Source organism: Bactrocera neohumeralis, chromosome 6, assembly GCF_024586455.1.
Source record: "Bactrocera neohumeralis isolate Rockhampton chromosome 6, APGP_CSIRO_Bneo_wtdbg2-racon-allhic-juicebox.fasta_v2, whole genome shotgun sequence".
Classification (NCBI taxonomy): Eukaryota; Metazoa; Arthropoda; class Insecta; order Diptera; family Tephritidae; genus Bactrocera; species Bactrocera neohumeralis.
In genome coordinates, this window is record NC_065923.1 from 3,488,674 (window position 1) to 3,514,629 (window position 25,956).

General features: G+C 39.8%; 1 protein-coding gene across 5 annotated transcripts in view; it reads right to left on the minus strand.

Moving 5' to 3' along the window:
• The window catches only part of LOC126762212 (uncharacterized), a 186,186-nt gene that overhangs the window by 33,808 nt on the left and 126,422 nt on the right, over positions 1-25,956 (minus strand). For all 5 annotated transcript variants that reach the window (XM_050478783.1, XM_050478781.1, XM_050478782.1 and 2 more), the window contains 2 exons: positions 22,155-22,728; positions 19,228-20,169 (listed from right to left, as the gene is read on the minus strand). In XM_050478783.1, the coding sequence (XP_050334740.1) occupies positions 19,228-20,169; positions 22,155-22,728 (1,516 nt within the window). The remainder of the gene's footprint in view (positions 1-19,227; positions 20,170-22,154; positions 22,729-25,956) is intronic.

Genomic DNA, 25,956 nt, shown 5'->3' on the forward strand with positions numbered 1-25,956 from the left:
GTCATTGTCGGCAGTCCCTTAGAACAAAAGTGCCTCTGCGTTGACAGCAGAACTTCCAACAGGATCATCAAAAGTGAACGTGAAAATCGTATTTTTGGCAGACCTTTTTACAAAAAAATGCAAATTTTTAAAAATTTATTAAATGTTGTAGTTGAATAAAATAATCATGTTGGAGCCTTTGTAAGGCATATCTCAAAGATCGTAACAATTTCAGCAATATTCGTTGGGTGGTTCCCGAGAAACCTTGACAATCGACTTAGAAAATGCAGATTCGAGAAAAAGCTGATCTCGAGCCGTGACCTCGAGCGCACAATTTTTCAAGGCTGTATCTACAAAACTACTATATATGGTGCGTTCTAAAGAAAACAGCACCCCCTGGTGGCGCCATCTATATGTCGACTGGTGCGTTAGAATCTGCTATTTTTATCGATTTTGCAGTGAGAATTTCATGACATTTCATTGATTGGAAGTGAAGTTATTGCGTTTTAAGTGCCAGTATGTTTGTGTTATCAGTGTGAAAATGAGCTTCGAACAAAGAGCCAACATTAAATTTTGTTTTGAAATTGGTAAAACTTTTACTGAAACATTTCAATTGATGAAACAAGTTTATCGCGATAATTGCCTATCCCGTAGCAGAGTGCATGAGTGGTTTCAACGTTTTCAAAGTGGTCGTGAGGACATAAATGACGATGAACATGTGGGCCAATCAACCGTGAATCCATCGAAACTGTGCGTGAATTCATCAAAAATCAGCCAAAATCATCATTGAAATTCATGAAAATGGAATAGAACATATCCAAAACAACGATTTATCGCATTTTGAACGAACATTTGACCTTACGAAAGGTGTGCGCACGGTTTGTTTCGCACAAATTGACTGACGACCAAAAATTGCTCCGAATCCAACAATCAAAGGACGATTATTTGACCAAAAATTAGATTTTAATCATTAACCACTGCCGTATTCACCTGATATGGCACCGTGCGACTTCTTTCTTTTCGGAAAAAAGAATTTACCCATGAAAGGAAAGAGTTATGCAGACGTAGATGCCATTCAAAAGGCTTGCACCGGCACACTGACGGCCATACCGGCCAACGAGCTAAAACACACGTTCGACATGCTTTTGGACCGTGCAAAAAGCTGGTTTGAAGCTGAAGGAAACTATTTTGAATAAAATAAATTCGAAAAAGCCATTCGATCTGTTTTTTTTAAGTCCTGTTTACTTTGTATTACTCGTATAAAATTGAGTTACAGGCTTCTGAAGAGTAGCCGCTCAGCTCAACCAGCTTAATTGGTTTATTTTTACCCGAACTTTATCCCGAAACAGTATTTTTCGAACACGCTTGAATGATTACTTCGAGACAAATGATCTGATCCTTATATTTTTCTTATCTTTCCGTGGGTTATTGTGTCGACAATAACTTCTAGTAGAAAATTTTTGTTTGGTTTCTTTCACGGAGAAGGCCGGAATCACTGCAACAGTGGAGGACTTTTCTTTTAGGTCCTATAATAGCCAACATTTCGGCGCGAAAAGAAATTGCTAGCAATTATATTTGCAATTATTTCAATTGAAACAATTTTCGACCAATACAAAACCTTCTTAACACTTGTTGGCCCGTTTCCTATATTAAATACTATACAACTTACCACATATTATGGAAATATTTTTAAGCTTTTACGTCTTGCAATTATTGCATTGTTCTTTCAGTATTTTTGTTGTAGCAACGTAGTTGAGTATCTTATTACTGTCACCTGGCAGTGAGGTTAATTCTTTCATTTACGAGTGTAAGCATGACCGCAGTCACCTTGTCAATTCAAGCGGCGAGTGAGTAGCGGGGAAAAAACGAAAAGTACGGAGTATAAACTTTGAAGGAGGTTGCATGAGTACACAGAGGAATAAAGAGATACCACAAGCTGTGTTAAAGTGCCAGTTTACAAGTGCCACAGACTCTGTTGCAAGCAGGCAGCGGCAGCACAAGAATGCGTGTCGACTCGAACACTTTAATTTTCTGCAAAACAAAAAAGAACCACGAAGCTAGGATGCTCTCTGGGCCACTTTACAGCCAACATCTGACCGAATTACCAATATTTACCCGCACATACTGATATATTTATGTATGTTCTTGTGGCGGTGAATGAAGAAGCGCCGAAACGGCCACGCCAACCAACTGGGCAGCGATGTGCAACAGCCGCGTCAGTGGTGGCACGTTGGCGTGAGGCATGCGGCGCTTTGTCTTCTTGGCCGTTTGTCAAAGTGTAGCGTGGGGAGGAGTAGCTGTCGCAATAACAACATACAGTTATGAGCTGTATGGCAGCCACAGTTCAGATGTTGCATGCAACCTCGCCGACTGCCGACTGCCGCCTGCCGTAATTTATGATGTGCATTCTTGTGGCCGTGTTATGCAAGTCAACAAAACGGGCCAGCGCAGGCGATAAATATTGCCGTGTCTTTCACACGTCGCGCTGGGCAGCACACACCCAGCCACATACTGTTGCAGCAGAGAATATAAAAATTCTAAGGGCCACCGCCTTCGACTCCGTGTCTCTTCATTATTAAATACCGCCATTGCGGCCAGCAGGTATTCTTGCATATGTATGTGTATGTGTGTGTGTGGTGTGGTGTTGAACTTGTGACCAAACAAGAGTTGACACACTTTTGGATTTGCATTCATAACTGTAACTAGTGAGTCAATTTGCATGTGCGACTCCGCGACAGTGAATCATTTATTTTTATCATACTCATTTACAAACTTACACACATAAATATGTATGGGTGTGCGTGTGTTTGTGATTATGTACGCATGTAATTGCGAACTTCATTTTTGGGACATCAGTAAAATTAACTTTTCGCCACTACAATTTAAGCTCATTAGTCGGCTTTGAGGCATTCTTTTTGCGCTCTCCGCTTTTGCCGTGGCGCAGCGGCGATAGTGATCGGCGTCACGACGGTTGCGCTAATTTATGAGTGATATTATACCCGCGAACGCGTATGACTTTGTACCGACAATGTAATTTTTTTGGCTTCATATGCCTAATTTGTAAAATTATTCAGAATTTGTCATGCTTCGAGCGATGCGAAAGTTGTGGTTGTCACTTTGATAACGGTTGCTGTTGTAAGTTCGCTGAAACCCAGTGGTGGAAGATGGTGGGAATTGCATAGCAAAACTACAAATGGTTTGTTGTTCATATTTGACTCTTCTTCTTCTCTACTTGCGTAGACACCGTGTTGAGATAGATAGTGATTCTTTGTGACGTCACTTTAGCTGTGATCTCTAAGTGACATATTGTAAAACTCGCTAATAGCATCCGCAAAACTGTCAACTGAAAGCTTTTTGATGCAGAGCAGTATTAGTAGTTTGCAGCTGGGCCGCTGCGGAAGCGTTGGGATGCCGTCCTTGGTTAGTCTCTTCAGGACTTGCGCGTAAAATCTGGCGTTGAGGAGAAACAAATTTATGGTGAACGCCTTTGATGTCAAAAAAGACAATGAACATCGTTTTCACTTTGCTCCTTAATCAGCAACCTCTCCCAGGCCCTGCAAAAAAGCCTGGTGCCCCCGAAACACGCCGCTTCTTACTAAAGCAACATCTGGGTAAGCCTGCTTGATCAAAACAAACGTCTCTGTGGCATATTTACCGAGTTTCACACAGAATTTAATCGCCTACCTCTGCTCGCGCGAAAATCTTTGTCCTGACTTTCCAGGTGCTCGGAGACAACTGACCAGCCGCTCTTTTGTTAGCTAGGAACGCCTCTACCGAATGCAGTCGGTGCGCGCACACTCTGAATTTGCGGCGAAAGAAAATCAGTCTTATTACTTTCCGGACAAACCCTGCAGGTGTCTGACAACAGAGGAGTCGTTGGAACCTGTAAAGCTGGTGGGCGTATAACGGCACACTTCGTTATTGCCATCCGAATGTAATGAGCCCGAATTATCCTATCCTGTGGTTTAATACTAAAAGGTTATATTTTGCGTGAGCTCGGTGATCACCTGCAACTGCGCATATACGATTAGAAGAGGTCCCTAAAGCTACTGAGTCTAAGTTAGGTTCGTATTGACCAAAATGCAGAGGTTCAAGAGGTTACGCTACGAAATCTTTTGGTCACCAAGTGTTGTGGCTGTCTGCAAAAAGCCGAGATTGAAGCGTTTAGCATCTTCTGAACGGTTCCACTTTCACAAAATTAAGGCCAAAATATAGTTAGAGGAAGTTGTGGGGAACAAGCTATTATGACCGAAGTCGTTCTTTCCTGTAATCCCCACATATTACGATAGGAAGGAAGGGCTTGTAGGAATCTCTACTGACAAACAATTCTTCATCAAGTATAAAATGTGCTCCCCGGGGACAAATTAAGAAAGCTGGTAGAATTTTAAACAGGTCACCGCAGGCTACGGTGTAATCTGTACCGTTTGTGATATTGTTCTACAGGCCTTTGGCGGTTCTGTGACCATGCTGCAGAGACACCAGAACACCTGCTCCTTGCTGGCCCCACAATCGCAAGATGGAGTTCGGCTATGGGGACAATAAAACCGTTGAGAGAGCATTTCACATGCATTAACTTGGCAGCTTTACTAAGCCTCTTTGAATCAACTACGTTAAATGTAGTGTTGTGATGGCAGGAGAGGGCACAATTAATCATAGGTCACAGCGAAATCCACAACTTTTAATATAAATTAATCTAAACCCATCAAACTGTCATCATTCAGTTGAAGGATAAAAATATCCATAAATTAATATGGTTTGAATTAAAGCTTTTATAGCCATTACGCACTGAATTTTCAATTGCAACAAACACACATTGGCATATAATTTCAAAATGAATATTTATTAGCGTTTACACAAAACCGACCGATAAATTACCATATTATGCACATGAAAATCGCATTAAAAGTGAATGCACTAAATGTTTTGGCATCTGGGCAAGTTCAAGTTTTCAAAAAGCATGCAACAAATGCCACATGCGAACACATTTACACACATATGCGTATTAGCAAGTGTTAGTACAGCAATTTATTTATATACACGAGTGGGCCGCCAAATGTGTAGCTGCAAGATGAACAACGCGATATGAAATCATATCGAGCGATAGCCAAATACCCGTGCTCCAATCTGTATTACACACACACACACACATACGCGCTAACTGGAACCGCCGGGCCAGCCAACAAATGCAGCGTTAATATTGCGCATCCAGTGCTTATAGCAATCAAAAACAACAACAGCAGCAACAGCTTAGATGCAACTACTCATTGCTCATCGCTGCTGGCGGGATACACTAAAAATATTTCAACATTTATTTGCTTTTAGCTAGTTGCAGGCGGCGGCGAGGTTGCGCGGCAATCAAAGCCCAAGCAAAGATTTACAAACACATGAACTTACCGTTATATAAGTGCATTTGTTTGTGCAAGCATTTGTATGTCATTTGTAGCTGGCGATAAATGTTGAGCAACAAGTTGCTGCAATCGCGCTGATATCAACTGCTGGCAGGTGCGTGCGCTTGGAGGTTTTGAGGCGCCTTAGGCACTTTGAAGTATTTGGCAAGATATTTTAATGATTAATTCTTTGCTCATGAAATGTTAGTTTTTTGAAATTCAGTTGATTGCAAGAAAGATTTTCGATAAAAGCTAACGATAAGAAAAGCGCGATATATCGATAATTATAGCAACGATAGTTGTAATAAATAACAGTACAACGAACGTTATGATATAATGCCTACGCCAGCGATATTTTGATGTATCGATATATTTATAATCGATATTTTAATATATCGATATATTTATAATTGATATTTTGTTGTATCGAAATTTTTAACTGTTCGATAAATTCAAAAAAACTTTTGAAATTCAAGTTAAAACGGAAATATTTCTTTAAATTATAAACACAAAAAGGTGTTTATCGGAAGTTAAATAGATAGATGTGTTATAAATCGAAAATATCGTATTCTTAGCATTAAAAACTTGTATCTTATCATATTTTTCCACTTTTGCTTTGCATCATAAATAGTATTATGAAAACAGAATGTGCACGGAAAGCCCCTTCGTGCGCCGACACTGTCCGTTATTTGATATATGCACATATGTCTGCAAGTATGTACTCGAACTAGTGGGTTTGCTAACTTTGAGCAGCAGTTAAACCTAATATGACGCTAAAGCGGACGCCGGCCACATCAGCGCTCAGATTGGTGGAGCAACAACACCCAGTCATTTGTTAATCAGCAACAAAGATCAAAATCAACACCAACACTCATCAGCAACGCCGTCGCTGTCACTTTTTTAATTGAATTAATCGCCGGCAATGCCGCAATACCGGAGAGGTGGATTCACTTACAAGCTGAGGTGAGTATGTTGGTGAGAAACGAATGGTTGTTTGTTTTTGCTCGGCAACTTTTTTGATTGATATTTTGACATTCGAAAACGGTGAGTTCGCACAAAGATAAAACTATTTCGAACAGCTAAAGTTTATCGCACCCATTTCGCCTGTTGGCCCCGGCTGCATGGCTGCTCAACGCCTCAATGGGTGTTGCTAGTTCATGGCCAGTGTCAAATTTTCAACGGTTTCTTTTTCGTTCGTGTGCACTTTGTTATTGTTTTTGGCATGCCTCTAAACTCCGTTGTTTTGTCGACACTCTCGACACGTTGCCCCTGCGGAGTGTGGGGCGTTTGCGCGCGGTCACTGGGTGTGTGATTAATTTGAATGGATGTGTGAGTCAACTACGTTTACAACAATTTACAACAATTTAAGCTGAGTTTAAGTTGAGTGGCTTTTTAATTTTATTGCAATTTTTACGGAATAATTTCTATTTTATTTTCGTCTTTTTATTTTCATTATTTTGGAAGTGAACTGAATTTCTTTTGAACCTTTGCTTTCACTTTTGCATAATTAAAAATCAATTTTATCTTACAACAAAGTTCACCATCCACGTACCGCAACAAATTGCAACAACAGCAGCAACAACAACTTGAGAGAAACACAAAAAGTAGCAATGATGAAGCAACAGCCGGCAGCAAGCAGGTGATGCCCGACAACCGCGACAAACTTGCCACCATTTCCAACGCCATCACCAACATCATCGCCATCGCCGCCACCGATTGATTGACACCAACTGGGCCGGCAAGTGCTGCATGTCAGTGGCGTATTTCCGTGCCGGATGAATGCTTTTTCTTAAATGAATATCAACCTCAATAACAGCGCCAATGAAGGGGCAGCACACTGACATGTGGCACGTTGCATATATAATATGTATGTGCACCATAGGCGCTTCAGCAACTGTCGCATTGTTGCTGCATGCTTATTTAATTGCGGCAAAGATGAATTGCAAGCGTTAATTTTTGGCTGCAAGCGCCTGTGCGCACACATACACACACAAATGTACATGCAGCAATCACACATATATAAATGTGGACATTTAATATGTCTGGCAATATTATTGTTTCTTGTTGTTTGTGCTCGCCTGCCAGTTGAGTAAATGAGTTTCATTCACTTTCCGCCTGCATCTTTATTTCATTTGCGCTTGACACGCGAATTTCGGCGAAATGTGTTGGCAATGACATTACGCATAATAACGGCCAGCGTGTTGTGCAGGCGATTTGCCTCCCAGTTGGGTGTGAGTGTGTGCGTTCGTGTATGTTCAATCGCTGTCGCTTACTTTCGCACGTTTGCGGTCACATCAAAGTTAATAAGAAAGTTGATACCTTTTTAATTGAAATTTAAACTTTTTAAATGCCGTTGTAAGCAACAGATTTCCAGCAAAAAGACAAGAAAAAAAACAAATGAAAAGGGAAACTAAATCTGCGTGAATACGAACTGTCGTTGATTTAATATAATTTTTAGAGAATTTTAGTATGGAATAAAATGAGACCTTAAAAAGGGTCTTCTATTGCAGAAATTAAACGAAAAATCGTTTTTGGCATATTTCGATAGTTTAGAAGTTCGAAAGTGTCCTTCTGAAAAGATTTTTTAAAACTAAATTTTTGCGAAGTTATAGCCGTTTTAGTGGCGTGGCAATTGAAGCGGTTAAGCGGACAGTTACGCTGCCTGAAACTTATCTTTTTTGTTGCAGTTACAATACTTCTTTAAATATCTCTCCATCACATGAGGCAACACAAAATGAAATATTGAAATTAGTAAAATTTAAAAAAAATTTGTGAAAAAATCGACATTTATTTTTCGAAATCCTTTTCATTTTGCAGCTTCTCGATATAGCGAAATTCATGACAATTAAGAATCCATCACTGTATTATTTTTTAGAAGGCCATCAGGGTAGAAATCAATGTGACGGTACCCGTCCCCACGACAGTCGAGTCTAAGTAACCGGAACGGTCCCGGATTTGTATCCGGCCAAGGATTGTCAACCCGGCACCGTGCCTCGAAATTACTTCAGGAATGTTTTCTGCCGCTATAACAACAACAACGGACACATATCCTTTTTCGAGAAAACGCTCTAAAAACGGGCCACTAAACAATAATACCCCCTTAAGAATCCCAGTAGTGAAGAAACAAATATCAACATACATACACAGTATGTTACACACAATATACCGTAACCAAGGCAAATCATTGTTTAACACTGGGTTTTGAAAAAAGCTTATTAAGAGAAGTAAAACTCTTTGAGTGGTTTATTTCGTAATCTTACCTGATCCCTGTGAAGAAATATGGGAACATACTTGTATGTTATGTCTATAAGCTGTTTTGTGCGTTAGAGTAAGTGCACATGATAACAGATTGCTATTTGATGGCTGAAAAATCTGACAATCCATCAATCAATGGATTTCAGGTTTTCAGGTTTTGGGCCGACCGATTGGATATACATATGTAAAGTTTAGAGTTTATCCGGACAATCCCGTTTCAGGCCTTGGAGTTAAACATCTCGCGTGTTATCGCAAGTTACCAATCGAAATGCTCGAACAAGTCTTCGAAAATTGGACTCAACGGATGAACTATTTGAGTCGTAGCCGCAGCCAACATTTGAGAGAGATAATCTTTCTTCGAATGATCTAATAAACATTTTATCCGACCATTGATTTGAAGTTTCTGTGTTCGAACAAAAGTTCTTCGATATTAAGTACATATATAAAATTTAGGAACTAGAAGCCACGCAAAATCTGAAGTTCCAAAATTCTCACAATACGGTTTTTGAGGAAATTGATAGTAAAGAAATCTTATTAAAAGCGAATTTTCGCACACTTTTGATATTTGGAGTTTTTAAATACCATTTTTGAAAATTTGGAGATATTAAAGCATTTGTTACATTTAAAGCATAGACAAAGCTAGAAAAGTGCATCTTTAAGTTCTATCACTATTTTTAAGAAAGATATAAGCCAAAAGATATAAGACAAATTTAAAGACTGAAGAGTATTCGAGTAAAAATTAATATTTTTCATCGTTATTCAGATTATTGCATTGTGAGTGTACAACTCTTTATCTTTTCGCTTGTTTGAGAGAGATAATCTTTCTTCGAATGATAATAAACATTCCCCATCAAATTTGAAGTTTCTGTGTTCTTCCTTAAAAAGGTTGTGACCTCGAAATGAATTACCCTTTATACCGAATGCATATATATTTGAGCATAATTTTCTCCGAGAACTTCAAGTTGATCCGGCAAGTAGTTTAGGTGAGTAACCAGTAATCAAGTCTGTCTCAGTTAAGGAAAGAACCGTTCGACTTGAAATTTTCACACGACTTTTTAGAAATGCTTCATAAGTAATGATTCAAGGAATAATATGAAGCCACTCTGAAGTGTAAATTAGTTCTCAAGTAACGACTTTTTATTTCAACGTACAAATCCCAGATACTTCCTTATTTAATTTTTATTTATCTAATATACTCCGTTTCACTTTTTTCTTGCTTTCACTTCACCGTTTCCTTTTTATTTGCCTTTCTGTTCTTAAAATGAAGAATTAAAACTTGTGTTGAAGACAAGATAGTAGCTATCTTACTCGTATCTCTGAAGAAGAGGTTGCTAAAGAATTAAAGTGGTTTTCTGTGATGAAAGTACTTACAAAATATATATAATATATAATATCAGGAAAAGCATTAAACTCATCTATTGCAAGGAGAATCCTAACATCTAAATATATTCCAGACGAAATCTCAGAGTTTGTACAGAGGCGACAATCTCAGCGCAAGATATGGATATATGAGAAAAGCTGAGGCTTAATTTTGTCCTTCTGGCCGGACCAAATTTGAGCAAAAAACTATAGATTCTCCCATTCATAAAATAAAATGGAAGAATAGCCTAATGATCTAACATTGCCAGTGAGGGACTGCCGCATTATTCTTGGAATTATTTGCAATTCTTTCATCCCATCCATCCGGTTATTAAACTTCGTTAACTTCTTAGTGATTTCGTAATTGTGCGGCTTTCGAAGCGCCGTTATTGCTTATTTAACTGCACAAATGCGGTAATTGAGAGATAAGCAAAAAAAAGAAGAAAAGCCATTGCAAATACAATAACAACAGCAGCAATAACGATAACTAAACCACGAAGTCACGTCAAAAGCAACTCGAACGCGTCTAACAAAGTAATTAACGTAACACAAATACGGGTTGGACAAGTTCTCGCAAAAGCAGAAGCAGAAGCAGAAGCGCCAAATTAACTAAATGAATGAGCGAATGATTGAATGACTGAATGGCCAAGTTACAGCTATGACAAAGTGATTGCTGTCAAAGCAGTGCAAAGCAAAGCTGAAGCAATCGAGATAATGCGACTGGAATACAAAATGCTTACACACACAACAACATGCCGACACTCATTGCGATGTATATGATTACATATGTATATGTACATATATTTGTATTTAAATGTATACACATGTAGTACGTGCATGTTGCATGATTATAACGGTCGCGCAATCTCTTCAGCTCATAATGAAGACATTTCCAAGAAAATATGCATGCAAAATGCCAGCTAATATTTTATCTAATTCATGCAGCCTAGACATGCGACGCACGAAAAATGCAATGTGACCTCGCAACGCGAACTGAGAGGAATTTCGGTAGGCACTTTTGACCGACAGGTGACATTGAAAAGTTGAGGTCAACAGGGTTGGATATTTCTGCGTTGCGCTAATGCATTGGGAGGGGCGTGTGGGCAGGCGGGGGCGCGTCGGTGTAGTGGTAGTACATAGCTGTCATGCCATTGTTGCCGCAGCGTCACTCACACCGTGCACACAGGCTCATACACATCATACTTTGTTGAGGATGCGTTGCGTTGCATGCAACATTAGTTCATTATCGCCAGCAATTTATATCGTGCCGCGGTGTGGTTGCGCATGCGCGCACACGTAAATGTCAGCCCGCTGAGTACATATGTATATTTACGAGCGTTTGAATGCATGTACCTGCAGTTGGCATTCTCAGGTGAACGAAAGTTGTACTCCAGCGGTGGCAATTGTCGCTCCCGAAACACCCGCATGTGTGCACCGCCGCCGCTGCTGCTGCGGTTGCTGCTGCCGAGGTCATACCCTTGCAACTAATTGCTTGCGCACGCTAATACTCGCATGCGCGGCACATCGCAGTACGCATGCGCGCATCGCCGGCATAACGGCCATACAGTGGCTGCTTCTTCTTAGTTGCCGCTAATTTATTTTCAAATTTCAGCTCATTGGAAGTGTTTGTGGACACAGCAATTTACGTGGGTTGGGCGCTGAGTTAAGTGATTGGTTGGCCGATATGATGGGAGCAGCAACAAACGATGGTGTTGTTGTAGTGGTTATTGCCACAGCTAATTCAGATGATTGCATTTACCCGTGTGTGTGTACGCTTTTTATATTTACAGCTTATCAACGGTCATCTGTGAAGCAATCAGAGTGTGTGACAGTTGCGTCAACTCCCCGAAAATTTCTGAATTGCTCTCTGTTGGGAGTACTGCAATTTTTGCGATGAGCAGATGCGCAACTTCAAAATGTTACTAATCTTTTGCGTGGTTGTTGCTGTTATGTTATTTCCCATAATTATTTTTTCATTTATAATTTGCGGATTTTGAAGAGAACCGTTCGTATAAAAAGTAATTTAAAATTTCACGAAGTGGTTTTTTTTCAAACGCAGCGTCAGAATGTTACATCGCTGGGGATCATCAAAAAAGCTTTCAACTTATTTGACCGAACAATGTTTGTTCGAACAATGAAAGCTTTCGATCTTATGAGCTTTCATGTTTGCAGGTAGAGGGCGCTAAATAGCGTAAAGCGAAATTCGAGCGAATAGTTTTCGGAGCTTAAGACAAATTCGACATTGGTTTTGAATGAATTTAAATTGATGTTAAAGAATTTGTTTTCCTTGACCGCAATAACATGTTTTGAACTCTGAAACCTTTTTTTTTATAAAAATTGATCAAAATCTTTCATAAACTTTAAATCATTGTACATGATGGTTGCAAATTTCCGGACTGATATACTATATTGTAATTATATTTTGTTCAAAGATTGAATGTTCTACAAGGGTTTTGTTGATTCGTAAAAACTTGGATCTCTGTCTCGCAACGGCTACTCGTCACGGCTTTATCGAGTCTTAACTTTAGGCTTTAGGCGGTAGACGTACTACTATGAAGTAGAGCCTCTTTTTGGGAGGTGAGCATTCACTCCGACAGTAGAGCGGCGATTTAGAGCAGAGCTCGCTAACTGTGTGCTCTAACCTAATCAAGGAGTGTCCGTCCTTATTAGAAATAGCATCAAGTTACTACATTCACATCAGACTGCAAATCCGATAAGTAAGCCAGAAATGGCACGTTTGCACCGATCACATCGGAATGGGAGTGGATTGGATCTGCATTGGTGTCTTGAGCTTAGCAGGCACAGTTTGACGAGCCGCTCCTGTGCGACTTAAATATCCTTTTGGCCTAGAGTAGATAGCAAGAGACCTTCTGAACTACTTGCACTTAGTTGTCTCAACCAATTTGTGATAGCCTCAGAGTGCTTTGTTGATTCATAAGGGTCTTGTGATATATTATATAGGGTTTTAGGTAAAACAAAGACCTAAGCTGCCCAAGTGAGATTCCTATACCTATTGGAATCGACGTCTTAACCTAACCTTGTTGAGATCTTTTCGAAGAACGATTCGAAGATTATTTTTTTTAATTTAAACGAGGGAAATTAAGTAAATGTTATTTGCAGAAGCTCACTAGTCTTCTTATGCGTACTACAAGATGGCTGACGGCTCAAATGTGCCACCAATTCAAAATGCAATAATATTTAAATTCAAATAAGAAAGTATGTACATGAGAAATGAGACTACAATTTTACAATAGAAATTTTTCCTGAAGTGAAAAACAAATTTTCTAATTAGAGCGCCACAAAAATGGATTAAATTGAATAATATATTATACTAATATTGGTTGTAACAGAGAGTGTCGACCGCCCAACACGCCAGTCCGTTTGTGCTAAGTGCAACAGGTTCATGTTCTTCTAACAAGATATTGCGAATTCGCCACCCAAAAGTATACACTTAAAAGCTTTCTGAGTAAACGCCATAATAGCTTTCTAGTTACAAGCTTAAGTGTGATCAAAGAGGCGCACGAATGCAATTAATCACTGAGGAGAAATGGCACCAAATAGGCGACAGAGCATAAAATCAACTGTCACATCAAGCGCGCGAACACTTTATGGAAATCACATGTACATATACATATATATATATATATCTGAATGTATATATGTCTCTTTGAGCGTTTGTGGTTAAATGACGCGGTAAACGTTGTGGCAAAAAGCGCACACAGCAACCATGCCACATCAGGTGGCACATGCAGTAGCAACTGTAACAGGCAGCGCATTTCACTGATGAAGACGGGAGTACTTGGCTCTGCCTGTACATATGAGGACTGCCATGCGGGCGAGTGCACCAAATGCATGCGACATTTAGCGGATGCGCGTGATAAATCACAACCGCCACATGGCATTAAATGAAAACCATATTCAATTAAGAAATGCCAACCGCTGCGAGAAGCATAACAGCGCTTAGCGTTGAGTAGTATGTGAAGCGCGCCGCTATCTGCAAGCGCGGCCAAGAAGGAGACGGCGCTTAATGCCAGCCAAAGTAGACGGCGTTGCGGCGTTTCCTTTGCGGCAAGTGGCGGTTGCAGGGCACAGATTTTCATTTTTATTTCATTTTCCATGCTGTACAAATGTTGGCAATCAGAGAGCAACATTTTCGGTGCCGCCGCCGCTGATGGTGTTGTCTGACAGCTGCAGATAGCACATGATTAGCTGCTGCACACACACGCACACGCGCGCGCTTACAGTGACACTTGTGTACACTTATAATTGCAGCTAATATATTTTTGAGCGCAGCAGTGATTGCTTGGCTGCCGCTTGGCGCTGGCAACTGGTTCGAGTCCGAGTTCGGCGTGGCACATGCGACGCTGCAGCGCGGCAGCGGCTGATAGCTTTGTAAGACTTTTATTTAATTCCTCTTGGCAATGGCAAGCGGCCACCGCTGCGGCTTAAAATATGCCGCGTGTACATGTGTATGTGGTAACTGTAATTCTGCAGAGTAGTAACGGCAACAACAACAGCAGCAGTAGCAATGGCACATGCATGGAGTGTGCGGTGCGGAATGCCTTTGAATGGCTTTTCTGTTATTTATTAATTCACATTGCAACTGCGGTTGATGTGCGTTGCCGTGTCGTGGCCTTGCCTAGCATCGCGTACAGACACTGTGCAACATGTTGCACATGCATTTGCTTGTATTGCGGCTTTAAGTCTGCCTTCGTCTTTATCTTGCGTCTGCCTTTTCGACTTTGATTTGGATTAAGTTTGGTTTTCCGCTTTCGGCTAGCGACGATTGGCCTTATCTTCGCTCTGCTTCGCGAAAGGCGCAAGGAAAGTGCTGTTTGGCGGTTAAGAATAACACACAAGTGCGCATGCGCAACCATTCACTGCTCTTACGCGGCGCTGCAGGCATACAGCAGCAGTGCACTTGGAGAAAAAATGTTGCATTTTTGTCTCGAATTTTTTAAGTTTAAATATATAATGTTTTTAAATGAACAAATATAACTGTCAATTATATATTATAGGAAATTCTAAGAAATCAAGTTAGGTAATAGGCTTTATATATAAAAATGGTCGAAATTTACGGAAGCGGCGTCTTCAAAAAATCCTTTTTTTTATATTGAATTAAAGATTCGATCCAATAATGCCACGCCCGCAACGTAGTCTATTTCTGAATAACAAAGTGAAACCAATTAAACTTCGATAGTGAAAGCTATTAGTGGCTTTCCAATTTTCGAAAAATGGGCGTGACCTTGACTAATTTTTTTTTTACTTGCAGTTAAGTCGGGAAAGCTTCATCAGAGAACAGAAAATATCAGAAACGTTGAATTTATGTATAAGTGGTTAATTGGCTTCGCCCACTTTCTGACGAAATATTATATATATAATATGATTGAGATTACAATCTATAAAACAAGCACTAATGGACATACCAAAATCAAACTGTGCACAAATAGTCCTTCGAAGGACAATATGCCTCTTATATAAAAATTGTTGAAATTGAAGCAAGCAAGCCTCCTGATACCAAAACCGAGAACTTCAGTTATGACTTTAAATTCTTTCGAATGATAATATTGACTAATGCTAGGAACAGATAAAAGGGGGTCTTTAGTATATTCTCCCAGCCACGTTTATCTAATTTTATGATCTTCCAGCTGCCACATGATTTCATACCGTTCGTAACGGCCAATATGTAAGATATTTGAAAGGCACGAAGAGAAAATATTTTGTTCTCACTGCATTTGTGCTACCGTGCAACTAGTCAAAATTAAGTTGTCTGCCTGAGAAAGTGTGAATAAATCAAAATATGCAAATCATTAGAAATTCGCCGATAATTCATTAGTGAATAAATAGTTACAAGCGTCGAGGAAGACGCGTTGAAATGTTGCCACTACTAATTGCTACCAGATTTATTGCAAAGATTTTCACTTTTCAATGCGAAGATACATTTTTTGCCAACAAGAAAATGTAAATTGAGCGCGAAAATGAGAAAATAGGAAATCAAATGACTTCCGCGAAGGAATGAGGATAAGCAAAAGTAGTAGAAATTTTATAAAATCGCTAGAAAGTGGCTGAAGTTCATTCTAAGTGCTGATATTTAGCACACAACTGTGAAATATTAAAAAACCGTAAGGTTGCTTATTAACGGCCGGGTCGTTCAACTCGCCTTGCAGCGACATTTTCATAACACCCATGTGCACCTTCATTAATATGCGAAATTACATACATTTGCTGTATTGTTTGCATGTGTGTATGTATATATACATGCAAGTACGTTTGTGTGTATGTACAGACTCCTTCGAAATTTTGATTAATCGAAGATGCAATTTCATAATCATCATATCGTAGCTTTAAGGCCTGAGCAAAGCCAAGCACGAACCAAACAAACACATGTACCGTTGTAGCTGCATTACAGTTATTTTTCGTATTTTGACTTCGAACAGGCAAACTCACGGCTAACAAATTGATAAATCGTGCAGCGCGTATTTGCTCAAGGCGCTCAGTTACCACTTCGTTTTGCAACGATGAACCAAAATCGAAATACACAAACGCTTATTGCTGTTTGCTTGCTCGTGTGTATGCAAGTGTGTGTGTGTCTGTGTGTGTGTGAGTGCCAGCTATGTCCACAGGTAATCACTAATGGGCAAGAGTTGAAAAGTCAAAGAGTGTCAAGTGACAAGAAGAAAAGAGGCGACAAAGCCGATTTTGTGGTGAGAAAGAGGAGCGTGTCTCAGCTTACGTGTAAATGTACAACAACACCAACAACAGCACTCATTACAAGCAACTATGTCATATTTGTTGTGAAGATTACAAAGGCTTGTGCAATATCTTTCAGTCACACAATTGCATATTTCCCCCGGATTGGGTTTTAAATTTTTTATTGTGGTGCTTCGGTGTTTCGGTGCTTCGGTGTACATCATTTATTAAATTTGTTAAATTGCAAATAATATTTCGGTTGGTATTTCATTTGTGGGTTTTAGCCGTTGTTAACCTACTCTCATTGTTGGAGCTGGACAATGTTTGCTGAATATTATTGTGTACGAATTGTTTGTGAAGTTGGCCTCGGTATCCGATTACGGTACATTCAAAGAGGCGTTGTTGGAAAACGGATTTACTTAAAAATAAGTTAATTGTGGCTAAAGAAATACTAATCGTGGAATCTTTTGTCCCCTGAGAAATAATCGGCTAAAATACATCTCTGTGCTTGTCGACAGAGGGCGCTTCGAACAGAAAATTTAAGACGGAGAATTCAACTAATTGATAAAGCAGTCGATTGTGGAAAACAATATCTCAATGATGTCTTCATAATTCCTATTCAAATAAACTGTACCGAAAAGGTTCAGTGAAGTGAAGCGCTAGAACCCTTTGAAGTGAAGATTTTAAAACTTTGTCAATAAGTTTCAATGAAAAGGACGAACTGTATTAAATTTAGGACGAATATCATTTAATTCAGTGAAGTAAAACTCAGAGGTTAAGCCGAAAATACCTGCTTTTCGAATAGTATTATTTTCTAGAGTCTCAAAAGCTTTCGATATGATATGAAACTTATCTTGTTATCAAGAGAAAAGTTGGCTCTCATGAAAAGATGAAGTTAAAGAGATTTACTTTCAGTGAGTCCAAGAGGCTATAAATTTAATATTCTCAAAAAAAAACATAAGAAAAATACGAAAGAAAAAATCTTAAAAATTTATGTTATGAAAACCATTATTCACGGTGTTTGACCAGGGAAAGTGACATATTTGAATCGTTTCTATGAGAGATAGCAACTGAATCTTCAAAAAACTCGTGGTCATTTTCATTCAAGGATCTGAGTTCCATCGAATATCTTCAGAGATCGTGGCGATGCCTTGGATAATAATCCCAGCAAAATTTTGAGAAGATATACAGACGGACGGACAAACGGACATGGCTAAATCAACACAGCTCGTCACCCTGATCATTTTTAAATATCCGACGTTTCCTTTCGGATGTGATCTCGATATACGAGATTTGTACAAAAAGTATCGAAAACTTTGAATTTTCGCGAGTTACGTGTATTAGATTTTCGCTTGTTTTGTTGCATTATGTTGGTACTCATATTTCTTACTTATGCTGACAAGGTCAGGTATTTTGAATATTTATATTTCATTTGAAAGCTTTTTTCTTGGATGCTTTTTGGTTTGTCTTCGATTTCTATGCCAAAATAATCATTTTCGACCAAAAATCACGTCGCGTTGACAATGCTCATAAGATGTTGAACTAAGTTCGCGTCGACCCAGATCTGCTCCACAGGATCATAACTGGTGACGAATCATGTGTTTATGGTTATGATGTGGAAACCAAAGCTTAAGCATGCCAATGGAAACTGCCACATGAACCAAGGTGTTGCTAACAGTATTTATCGATTGACTCCACTCCGTTGGAAGGAGCAGGTGGAGAAGGACCTGGCTACGCTTGGAATATACAATTGGCGCCACGTAGCGAAAAGAAGGAACGACTGGCGCGCTGTTGTTAACTAGGCTATAATCGTGTAAGCGGTGTCTATGCCAATTAAGAAGAAGAAGAATTATCGATTGCAGGAGCAACGTGAATCACGAGTTCTTGCCAGAGGGCTGAAAGGTCAATAAAGGATATTCTCGTCAAGTTGTGTGCGATTTGCACGACTAAATCCGCCAGAAACCCCGGATTTGGGGATTATCAAAAGTTAACTTTTGCACTTAGATAACGCCTTTGTGCTTGTCCATGACTATTTGGCCAAACACAACTTACTAATGGTGCCGTAGCCACCGTATTCCCCAGATCAGTAACTTTTTTGTTCCCAAAGCTGAAGAGGCCCATGAAAAGATGACCCAATGGACGATAAAAACTGTATCGAAGGAGAAGCTAAACAAGATCACAACAAATTACTTTATTTAAGTGCTTTGAGGACTGGGAAAACGTTGACACAAGTGCAATATATCTAGCTAGATATTTTTGAATAAATATGCACTTTCGTAAGAAATACAAAATTTACGATATTTTTCACAACTGAGTTAAGTTTATTCAGTTCAAACACATTGGGAGGACTTAGTATTAAGCAGACGTATGGAAGATTATTTTACTCAAATTAAAAATAATAATTTTTCACAACCCCTATATTATGATCGTTCAATACAACTTTTAGCTTACATCACAGAAAGTGTCAGTTATTCTCGCAAAAGAAACAAAGTTGACAAACTTTTCACTAACACTTTCTCCCGCAAACAAATAGACGAACTTTATCAGTCACACTTACCTCGTTAATTTCATCCTCCAGCGCTCGCTGACGCGTCAATTCACGCAAACGCTCACGACGCTGCTCCGTGAGCTGCTCCAGCCGCTTGGCCGCGCGATCGACCTCATTGAATAGTAATGTCACTTTATGCAGCCTAATTGCAACATCCACGTTGCCCGTTGCCATACAGTTATCTGCCGCAACAGCATTATTAGCTACCGTCGCGTTGGCCGCTACTGTTGGCCGGCTGATGGCATCGCATGACGTCATTGTGCTGTACTTTGACGCAGCGGGGCGACTTTGTGACGACTGTTGTTGCTGTTGTTGATGTGTCATGCCAAAGCTATAACTGCCACCAAAACCGAGATGGCTGATGGATGAAATGGTGGACAATAGTTTGTTGCTGCTGCTGTGGCGATTGCTGTTGCCTACACCACCGGCACCACTGCTGCTGCTGCCATAGCAATAGCGCGTATTGTTGTTGTTGCTACTGTTAGCCACGCTGATGTTGCCATTACGATTATGGCTATTTTCGCCAGCATCAGTCGGCGCCGCTGCAACGAGCGCAAACGCTTTGGCCAGCTCCTGCAGACGCGCTAACTGTAAAGCGCCGCGCTTGCGCAAATTATGTAATTCAGAATCCATAAGCGCGCGACTTAGCGCGCGATGTTGCGCGTACAATTGGCGACGTGTGGGTAAACCCTGTAGGTCGGCGGAGCGTATGTCACTCATGGCGGCCACTAGCCGCTGGCCCGCCGTCGCGCATTGCCGTTGAAAGGGTTCCAGTGCGACGAAGAATTCGCGCCACTTCCGCGCGTCGTGATGATGCAAACCTTGCAATTTGCCGTACGGTATTTGCGATGGTGCAACACTTGTCGTGACTTCATTGACGCTAATGAATTTCAACGAATGTTGTTTTTGCTGTGTCGCTGCTGCTTGCTGTTGCTGTTGCTGCTGCTGCTCCTGTTCCAGAGAGGGGGGAGAAAGAGCAAATCAAAGAAACGTGTGTTGTTAGTTACGATTTTGATAGTTGTTGCTTTTGTTGTTATTTCTACATTCAATCATTGGGTCGGTCCGTCGTCGCTTCGTTTGCCTACATATTTCTCCATTTGCACATCTGTTTGTCGGTTTGTCGGTTTGTCGCTTTGCTCGTGTCGCTTTGTATTTGTGTTTACTCTTTGCCAATGTTTTTGTTGCTATTATTTTGGTAGTTCTTGTTAAAAATCGGGTTAATTGGGTGTTATGTCGGGGCGTTAACCGCGTGCTCAGATGTTGATCATTTGTTCGCGAGTGTTTTTTCTTCTTGCTGTGAGCTACAGTTTTTTCCTTCCTACTTTGTGGGTCCGAGCCGGAGTCTACATTGTTTCCATCTACTATTGTTCCTTTATTGTTGTTGTGGTGCTTTCAATATCTTGTTATTTACTACTCATTGCTACTCATTCAATTGTTAGCGAATCGACATCAAGACACTTACCTCATTTTATTTAACAAGTAACTACAGTTTCGCCGTGTGCTGAGCTTTTTGTTCGTCGCTGCTTTGCCCTGGCCTCCGAAGGAGGTACACACAAAGTTCAGCAGTTCACAACTGATTTATTTTGGGAATTATTTTCGATTTTAATGCCAATTGTCGAAAATGTTCAATTGCACTTCATACCCTTTATCGCATTTTATGGAATTGTGGGTGACAATTTTGGTAAGTCTAAGTAGCTGAGGGCTAGAAAATTAGTACTTGTTGTTAAATATAGTGAAAGTATTGTTTTGATAAGGTTGAGGGGCTGCAGTTTATCATTCTATTCAGAGCTTTTCTAGCTAAGAGCTGAAGCGATAGGAACTATGCAAGAATCTGTATTTATTTCCAAGTAGAGCTGAAAAGTATGTCGAATCGTAACTGGTATTCAGTAGCACCAAAGGTAGTCTTGGCTCTTTAAGAACCCCGTATAAAAACTCAGACTAAGAAAAAAGAAATAAGGTTGACTTTCTTGAATTATATTTTTGAAAAAAATGTGCCTTCTTCAGAATTTAAATTCGCTTCGAATGTTAATCTTCGATATGTTTGGCCTTGTAGCTCCATACTATCGGTCTTAACTTTAAAATCCAATTTATTTTCCTAAAGTATTGTTTCAGCAACAGAACTTATTACTTATTCAAAGAGAGAGGGATGGAGAGAGTGTGCGACAAAAATGAGTCAAAGCTGTAGAATGATTTTCAAAGGCGGGGATTTAATTTTTTAGTTGTGACATACATACATATAGTATCAGTTAGCTGTACAAAGAGATCGGTTCCAAGGAATATGTGTCAGATAATCCTTCCCTGACCGTAGTATGTCTGAATATAGAAGAATGTGATAGAATAGGGTTGAATAAGTCTATTATAAAGGTTTTCCAACTTCCGGGTGACTGAAAAAAAACGTGTTTCTTATAACGGTGCATATTTGTGCTTAGAATGAATAAAATCGGATGAACACTCTCTCTAGACAGAACAGGCCTTATATACCTGAAGGTATTTCCCTGGCTTTAATCCTTGCGAATTGCATGAAAATGAAATGTTCGGTTATACCAGAACTTAACTCTACCTTATTTGTTATTCTACCTTTCTTCAATGAAGACTGAGACTTCTAATCACTTTTTTCAAGAATGCTTTTTTTAAGGATTCTGTGTACTTTCAATCCCTCATAAAGTTTTTCAGAAAAATTCCGAAAAAATATGTCCGCTAGTACCGGTCCAAATTTTCTTAACGTCATAAATCTCTGCCGTTTGGTATAAAGAACACGAGACTCCAAAATAAATTCCCATAGAAATATGGAAAACCAAAAAGTTGGCCATACATTTTGGTCCGGCGCTTACAAGCCCGTGCAAACGTGGCCAAAGTACAATTTTGTGTCATTATGTTGTTGTAGTTGTTGTTTAACTGTTTTCAGTTTTGTTAATGTGTGTGGGTGTATAACTCACCTTAATGCAACTTTCGTTATTCTCGCCATTAGCGCAACTGCTGACAGCCGTGTTATTGCCAAATGCTGAGTGCTGTTGCTGTTGTTGTTGCTGCTGTTGTTCCAGCAATAACTTGTGTTCGAGGCAAACGGCAAGAATTTCGCAATACGCAATTTGCCTTGTCAGTAGACGCAGACTTTGGCAAATTAAGTCGATTACGCACATTTGGCCCGACTTTTCGATGGCAATTAGAATGGTGAACGTTGGTGTTGCAGCACCGTGGCTGCCACTGCTGCCGCTGTAGCTGCTGTCGTTGCTGTTGGTGGCGTTGTTGCTGTCAGCAGTCACATGGGCGGGTGATTTAGCGGCGGTGACGGTGGCTGTTGTGACATTTGAGGTGACTGACACACTTGCGGAGTTGCCAGATGCCGACGTCGCTGCCGTCGCTGCGCTGGCCATTTTCGGTGTCGACGGACGGTTGACGAACGCCGGTTCTGCCGGCGACTCTTGGTGGCTGTGTTGTGTTTGCTGTTGTTGCATTGAAGGTTGCTGCTGCTGCGTTGTGGCACGGTCATTAGCATTCGCAGTTGAAACTCTGCAAATTGAAATTGAAAATGAAAACAAAAAACAGTTTAGCAAAATGCGTGACTGATTATCAAAAAAAAGCGAATGAATTGCATGAAGGCGATGCAGATAACCATTAAAAGTCGTTAGAGATATGTATACGTTTTGTACCCGAGATTTTTACAGCTGCAGCAAATCGATAATACATGCGTGATTGTGTGTGTGTGTGTGTGTGTTTGCGTGCGTTCGTTTCTTGAGAGCAGCTCTGCGAACTAGATAAATGATCGATCATTAGCCGATCTGTGTATAAACTCGTAAATAGTCATTCAAATGCATTTATGAATGCAATGGCAAGGGATAACCCTGTCGGAAACAATTTGGATTGATGAGTTGTAAGTACTATATTACTTTAGGTTAGAGGAGAATAGTGGTGAGTATGAAAGCCAGGTCTCGTCATCGGTAGAGTTCTCAGCTAAGTTATCAAACCTCTCTTACCTTTAACCTAAGTCGAGGTCGTTTTAGCATTTGAGGTATTTTGGTCCTTTTCCAAAAAAAAGATTATCAAAAAGATTAAAAGTTCTTAAGCAAACATATTGGAACTTTGCTATAAAAAAGAATCTTTGATATGTTTTATATCGAGAACCACTATTTTTAGCCAAGCCTATCATCTGCAATAAATCTGGGGTCCTCATAACAATTATGATATGGATCTACTAGTCTTCAGAGACGATGAACAGATTAAGAAATACCAAAGTCAAAATGTCAAAATTATTAAGACTGTTTGGTGAACCGATCTTTATAGTAAGATGTTGTATACCTTTTGGAAGAAAATATATTTCAGTTTGTGATACGAAAAACGTCATTTCTAAAGGCTTCTTTTGACTAAAAAGACTACCGGAAAGAGGATATGGATGGTATATTTTAGGTATAGGTATAGAGATAAGTAGAGAATACCACATTTTTATACTCTCGCAACAAAGTTGCTAAGGAGAGTATTAAAGTTTTGTTCACATAACGGTTGTTTGTAAGTCCTAAAACTAAAAGAGTCTGATATAAGGTTATATATATCAAAGTGATCAGGGTGACGAGTAGAGTTGAAATCCGGATGTCTGTCTGTCCGTCCGTCCGTCCGTGCAAGCTGTAACTTGAGTAAAAATTGAGATATCATGATGAAACTTGGTACACGTATTTCTTGGCTCCATAAGAAGGTTAAGTTCGAAGATGGGCAAAATCGGCCCACTACCACGCCCACAAAATGGCGAAAACCGAAAACCTATAAAGTGTCATAACTAAGCCATAAATAAAGATATTAAAGTGAAATTTGGCACAAAGGATCGCATTAGGGAGGGGCATATTTGGACGTAGTTTTTTTGGAAAAGTGAGCATGGCCCCGCCCCTTACTGAGTTTTTTGTACATATACTATACTATGTCAACCAAACTCTATGGAGTCGTTTCCTTCAGGTATTTCCATATACAGCTCAAAAATGGAAGAAATCGGATAATAACCACGCCCATCTCCCATACAAAGGTTATGTCGAAAATCACTAAAAGTGCGTTAACCGACTAACAAAAAACGTCAGAAACACTAAATTTTACGAAAAAATGGCAGAAGGAAGCTGCACCCAGGCTTTTTTAAAAATTGAAAATGGGCGTGGCGTCGCCCACTTATGGACCAAAAACCATATCTCAGGAACTACTAGACCGATTTCAATGAAATTCGGTATACAATATTTTCTTAACACCCTGATGACATGTACGAAATATGGGTGAAATCGGTTCTCAACCACGCCTTCTTCCAATATAACGCTATTTTGAATTCCATTTGATGCCTTTTCTGTATAATATATATGTACATTAGGAACCAATGATGATAGCGGAATAAAACTTTACACAAAACGGTATTTGAAAAATATGTAAATGAAGGATAATGAAATCTCGATTATCACTTTATCATGCGATAGTATAAAATGTTCGGTGACACCCGAACTTAGCCCTTCCTTACTTGTCAAGCATGATTTTATCAGAAGCACCATTTGATCTAATGGAATCTGCTAAATTAACTGGAGTTAAAAGTTTTGATGAAAATAGTTTCACAGATTTTGTGATGATTGCCAGGAGTCAGCTTGTTATGAGTAGCTCTAATATGTAAGTATGTCTATGCAATAGCAGGTCCGTTCTGTCTACAAATGATTTTTTTATGATAGTCGTACATTACGCTGGATTTAGTTAATCAGTTATGAAGCTGGGTACGCTCCATAAAGTTAACTCTTCTGACAAATGCCGGCCCTAGCCGATGTTTTTCTGAATAAAAGTTTAATTCTAACACCTAACGGTGTTACCATTCCTACAGGGCACATTTATTTTAGCAAAAACTATAAATATTTACGCATTTGTAGCCGGCTCGCATAATTTACAATCTGAACCCTGACACAGAAAATATCATTATTATTGAATTTTTTTCTTGTCAACGAGAGTTGCATTCACCATTTGCCCAACTCCACACACATCGGCAATCGCCTGGGTATTCTCGCTGTTATAGTAATCGAACACAATCATTTATTTATTATCGCTCATTTGTGGCACAAACAGCAACGATAAATAAATGCATGAAAATAAATTCTAGATGTAGAATCACCCGAGGCAATGCCAAGCCGAACGCCGAAGGTGCGAGGTAAGCCGCTTGTCGCAGCTTACAACACGCTCGCTATTTAATTGAAATGACGCCGCATGTGGTCAGCATTATCAGTGACTACTTTGTCTGTCAATGTTGGCAACAACATAGTCAACGACATTCGCGACTCGACAGCCAAACACACGCACACACATACTATTTGACAGCGCATGCGGCATGACTAGAGGCGCAGCGCTTCTTCAGATCAACCTACGCAGTTTTTGTTGTTTCTCATCATGTGATGGGCTTTGCTATTGTTGTTGTTGTTTTTCGTAGTAGAATCTCGTGTAATTTGCTGTCGCTGGCTGAGTGACTTCGCATTTTGAGCTGTGTTGGAATTTTAGTTTTTGTAAGTTGTTGTAGAGTGTATTTGTGTTTTTGCTTTTTACGAACTCTGCTGAGAACATTCAAATGCGTTTAGAAATCTTGGGAAACCAACTAATGCACACTAAGTTGGCATTGACTGCAGATAGTAGCATTATTTAGTTGTTTTGCCCATAATTTGGGGTCTGCGTCTGGGGTACTCTAAAATTTTTATTTTTATTTCTTCTCTTCATTGCTTGAAGCTGGCTTTGACATAACCTATC